The 5,142-nt window shown below is 55.3% G+C and overlaps 1 protein-coding gene across 3 annotated transcripts; it reads left to right on the top strand.

Moving 5' to 3' along the window:
- The first annotated feature begins 246 nt into the window (after nucleotides 1-246).
- NPM3 (nucleophosmin/nucleoplasmin 3) lies at nucleotides 247-4,542 on the top strand. 3 transcript variants are annotated; one of them, XM_068139233.1, is made up of 6 exons: nucleotides 247-365; nucleotides 2,053-2,138; nucleotides 2,812-2,931; nucleotides 3,187-3,280; nucleotides 3,693-3,816; nucleotides 4,393-4,542. In XM_068139233.1, exons 1-5 carry the CDS (start codon nucleotides 323-325, stop codon nucleotides 3,785-3,787), a joined length of 438 nt encoding a protein of 145 aa, XP_067995334.1. In that variant the 5' UTR covers nucleotides 247-322; the 3' UTR covers nucleotides 3,788-3,816; nucleotides 4,393-4,542. The 3 variants fall into 3 exon arrangements, with proteins under 3 accessions (XP_067995334.1, XP_067995333.1, XP_067995332.1); XM_068139231.1 differs by having other exon boundaries at nucleotides 248-365; nucleotides 3,937-4,542; XM_068139232.1 differs by having other exon boundaries at nucleotides 3,693-4,542.
- The last annotated feature ends 600 nt before the right edge of the window (nucleotides 4,543-5,142 follow it).

Here is a 5,142-nt window from a genome sequence, read left to right as displayed (position 1 = left end):
GTCAGCTCGTCCATCGCCAATGCTTAAAGGGAAAGAGGAGTGGGTTCCTCCTCTTGTGCCCCCCACTCTCCCCCACCTCGATCCCTGTTACTCTCCTTCCCTTATCCCCCTCTTCATGCCTTCAGCCTTTCCTGGTGCTGCAGCTAGCTGAAGGCGGCGGGGTCCGCCCCCGCCGGACGGTGCTGGGGAACCCTTCAGTTTGGTCACGCCCCGCCCGGAGGCGGGCTGGGCTAGGGCGGGACGGGACAGCTCGGCTCAGCGAGGCACAGCGCAGCCCGGGCCGGCACCGTCCGCCGCGTTCCCAGCCGCGCTCTGCCGCCTTATGGAGCCGCACGGGCCCGGCTGCCCCGGCAGCGTCCTCTTCGGTGAGCGGGCGGCGGGGAGGCAGAGACACGAGGCGGGGATAGATGGGCTGGGGAGGTGAGACAGGGGTTGGGGGTGTAATAAGGCTGGGTACAGGAGGGACACTGCTGGGAGAGGTGGGATGGTAATATACCAAGGGTAGGAGGCAGACGGGGGAGCGGGTAAGAGGGAGATGGTAGACAAGAGAAAGATGGGGGTAGAACGGAGAAAGACTTTGGGAAGTAACCGAGCCGGCGTGGAGGCAGGAAAGAGACGTGGGTGGGCAATATATTGCGAGGAGGGGCAATAAGGACACGGGGTGAGCAAAAGACAGCTGAGACAGGGGCGGGAGGAGAGGCAAGAGAGACAGGCAGGGGGACACTCCTGAGCCCTGGAGATACCAGTTGCGCCCGAGGAGTACACACCGGGGAGCCACGTGTGTGGCCGGCATGAAAACGAGCAGCGGAGACCGGGGCGATGGGACACGTGTATGGCCGGACCTGGGTGGGGAGAGGACATGTGGTGGGGATCCTGGGGCGGCTTACGGGGAGCCGCGGGGGTTCTTGGGCTTTCTATGGGTACATGGGGCCAGGAGGAGCTGCAGTAATGGAGGGTTGGGAGGAGGAACCACAGCTCGGGCGCTCGGCGGCCCCTCCCGCTTCCCCGGTTAATCCTCTGCATTCCCGCATCAGCCAGTGGCGGCTGCCCGGCAGAGCCGCGTCCCGCCTCTCTGGGCGGGATTTTGGCCGGGGCTGTCGCACCCCTGCCACACGTGGCTCTGGTGCTCACCAACGTGTGCTGGAGCTGGCCGGGCCCGGGCACACGTGTCCCGGCTGCTCCTGGAGCCCGGCGTCTAGGGCAGCGCTGCTCAGACACTCTCCTGCCGAAAAGGGAAGCAGAGCAACACCCCTCGGGCCTTTTATGCACCTGGGTTTCGGTCCTTGCCCTGCTGAGCTGAACACATGAGCATAGCTAGGAAGAAGTCCTGCCCTGGGCTGTGCTTGCCGCGGCTAATTCCTCGCGTGCAGAGCTTGGGTCTGTGTTTTCCTGTCTGTTTCACACTTGTGAAGGCTCATGCTGCAAAAGCCAGACACACGCAGAGCCCTCTGCCTTTCCTTCCTCCCTATGGTCAGCTGAATCTTGTTCTGAAGACCTGAGGACACGTCTTTGCATCTCCCTTGTTTTTGTAGTTATTTAGAGAGTTATGTAATAGAATCTGTCTCAAGACTTGCCTTGAGGGACTCTAGCTGCCTGTAGCCTGTCTCAGCATCTTGCACTTGCATTGCTCTTCGTCTCTCAGGTTTCACACGCTTTGTCTTTGTCTCCATATTCTTACCAAAGCAAATGTTTTGCTGATACTGGAAAGAACAGAGCTGCCATTGCCTGCTCCCTCTTGAGTTGTTTACAGCAGTTCACCCTGGCTGTTATGCTCTCTGAAGTGGATGAGCCTTGCCATGGCAGCCTGGTTTGGGAGGGACAAGGGTTTGTTCCTCTAAGGTGCTGACCCACCTTAGTACATAGTTCCTGGGAATCCTGCAGTGCCTGGGAGCACTCAAGGTGCCCTGGGCTGAGGCTGCCCTTGAGTATGAGAAAATGAAGTGTTTCAGGGATGTCATGTGTGTGCCTGGCCAGGGGTTACCCTGGGAGCCCTTTCTCTGTGGTGCCTGGGGCTGTGTAATAGCTGCTGCAGCTTTTCTGATCTTTTTCCAGGTTGTGAGCTGACTGCCAGCACCAAATCCTACACATTTCAAGTGGAAGAGGAAGATGACTCTGACCACATTTTGGCCCTATCTGTGGTAAGAGAAATGACAATTAGTTGCTTGTCCTCTTCCATGGTGGTTGACAGCCTCACTCCCCTTCTGTGGCCAGGCTGGACCAGAGAATTCCCTTGGCTGAGGTCTCAGCACTGGCTGTTCTCAGGGCAGGGCACAGGGCTGTTGTGTTTATCTGTTGTACAGATGTGCTTGAGCAGAGCCAGTGGGAGCAGGAGGCTGCTCAGCAGGGGTATGCTCCAGATATTGGGAGAGAAAAGTATTTTTTTCCATATATTTGACATTGCTGGAGCCTCCCACTAGAACGTTCTCTCCTCAAAAACTGGGTCTCTGGCTTGTTGCTCTCCAAGCCTAGGTGGATGCAGGGCTTCTTTCCTGGCTCTCCCAGAGGGGTCACTTTCTGTCACGGGAGCAGAAGACCTGCCAGCATGAATCAGCAAAAAATGCAGCCCAAGTGGCATCTCTTGAGGGGGTTGCAGGAACAGCTGTCCTAGCTAGGAAAGGTATAGAGCTCCTCTACAGGCACTAACAGAGCAATCACTGCATGGAGCTTTTGTCCTCTCCCTGGTCTGTGAAACAGCATCTTCATGCCTTGCATGACAGCTGGGCTGGCAGCATTGCTGTGGCTCACTTGCCCCAGCTGTCCCTGTTACGTCCCTTGGGAGAGGAGGAGTTCACAGTCTCTGCTCCCACCCAGGTCTGCCTCATGGATGGTGCCAAGGATGAGTGCAATGTGGTGGAGGTCGTTGGTCGAAACCATGAGAACCAGGAGATTGCTGTGCCTGTGGCCAATCTGAAGTTGTCGTGTCAGCCCTTGGTAAGACACTGGAGGACTCTCTGATAGGGATGGCTAAGGGGAGCTGGACATCTTTGGATGTTTGTGGACTTTTCTCCTAGGATGCTGGCCATGAGCTGATCTACAGCTCACAGGGAAATGCCCTGGTTAGCCTTGACTTGTCTGTAGGTGCCCCCACAGGGACACATTTAACTACCAGGTGCCACACTGAGGACTGCAGAATGTTTTGGGTTTTGCCTCTGCAACTGATTCTTCTCCATCACTGCCTCTTTGCAGCTGAGTCTGGACAACTTCAAGCTGCAGCCTCCAGTGACCTTCCGCCTGGCAGCAGGCTCTGGCCCAGTACACCTTGCTGGCTGGCACAAAACTGGTAAGGACTTGTGTGTGGGGAAAGACTTGGGAGGACTGGGTATGGAGGGAATCCCTTCAGCGTGGATGCCAGCCAGGTAGCCTCTAGGTGATGCATTTAGTCCTGCCCAGCGCATGTGCTTGGTGCTGGTTCCCTAGGGGTCATCTCTCTGCAGGGATTTCTTCACTGCTGTAAAGCCTTGCATGGGAAAAGGGACCTGGATGACTCACACTGTCTCCTTTTCCCATGGGCAGCTGTCACTATTCCCTTCTGAGACATCTCTCCAGCTGGGACACAGCTTATTGCCCACAAGCTGCTGTTAACAACTGCTCCAGTGCTCCTTGGGCTGCTCTGCTCTCCAAGTGTCTTGGGGCCCAGTTGTATTTGCCAAAGGCATGCGCCGGTGAGTAACAGAGTTATTTGTGTGTCCCAGTGCCCAGGGAAGATACTTTCTTTGAGGAGGATGATGACTTGTCTGACGAGGAAGAGGAGCAGGAGCTTGCTCCTATCATGCCAGCCAAGAAGTAGAGGAGGAAGCAGTAGCTTATCCAGGCAAGGTGAGGAGTCAGGCAGCTTTGGAAGAAGGGTCTGAGTGGCTGCAAAGCTGCTGTGGCCAGCTTGGGTTGAATCTGCCTTGCTGCAGGAGGCTGCTGGTCTCAGTCTGGTTATTCCTTCAGGTACTCACTGGGACTTCTCTCCCTGGATAGCTTTTACCTCGGACACCTCTTGCCAGGACCTCAAAGTCTGCTGCTTCATTTTGTTGTTTTATTTGTTTAATTTCTTTTTCTGTTGTCACTTTCTGGGGAGCAGGAGCTGCTGCCAGCACTGGGGATGTCTCCTTTCTCACAGCCCTGGCAGGCTGATCCCAAAACTGGATGGATGCTGCTGGTATATGTCCTCTCCCCATCCCTGTGCTGGCAGTTGGGCATGAAGGATGTGATCTTCTTCCTGTGCCTTTTTGCTGTTCTGGACCTCTGCTCTGTGCACTCCTGCTCCCTGCCTCTGAAATATCCATTCCTAGCCCCTTCCCCAGAAAAGAGATGTAAAGCCAGCAGCGGAATGAGCAATTTCACTTGATTCTAGTGCATTTGCTTTGCTTTACTCACAATTTGATGTTTTTTATACACTTATAGGTTTGAAACTGGAGTCCAGGCTGTCTCCTCAACTGCATTTATAGTGGGGTGGGAGCTAATGACCTGTCTGTGACTTAGGGGACAGTTCTGGGTCAATCTGCTTTGTAATGATCTGTTTTTACACTCTGAATAAAGATCTCTCAGATGTCAGGTCTGGAAGTGACTGGTGGCAGGCAGGTTCCTCCCATGCACACTGCAGTGCAAGATGCTCCTCCATGTCCACTCCCCAGCATTTCTTTCCTTGTTGACACTGTAAAGCTCCCCAAAGGGACACAGGGAATCCCTTTTCTCCTTTGTTGGCTCTGCACACTTGTGTCCTGTGAGCCAGCCCAACACTTACATCCAGGCTGCTGAGGGAAGGGGCAGGGGTGCAGGCAGCTGGTACGGGGCAGGGAACCAACTCCACATGTGCTCCCTAAGGCAACCCAGCTGTTAGCAACACCCCCAGGGCTCTGGTGCTGGGCACTGTCACAGCAAGGTCCTTGCTTGTGTCCTGCTCTCAGCCCAGCAACATCCTGTGGAGGGGTGAAACCTCAATGGTGTGGAGCTGGTCTGAGCTCTGATCTTTGCTGCAGAGTTGTGATCCCCCCTGGTACCCGGAGAGGTTTGATCCTTTATAACCTTTGGTCAGGTGACACTTCTCACTCCAGGGACCTGATCCTATCCTTAAATGCTTTTTTTCTGGCTGTTTCACTGCATCAAGTCTTGCATCCCAGTCCCACAGGCCAATGCCTGTAACAGCCCTCTTAG

Source organism: Melanerpes formicivorus, unplaced genomic scaffold (genome assembly GCF_026170545.1).
Source record: "Melanerpes formicivorus ecotype bairdi unplaced genomic scaffold, bMelFor1.0.p_v2 SCAF_6, whole genome shotgun sequence".
NCBI classification, from domain to species: Eukaryota; Metazoa; Chordata; class Aves; order Piciformes; family Picidae; genus Melanerpes; species Melanerpes formicivorus.
Note: the sequence above shows the minus strand (reverse complement) of the source record. Positions and strands in the feature narration are given on the sequence as shown.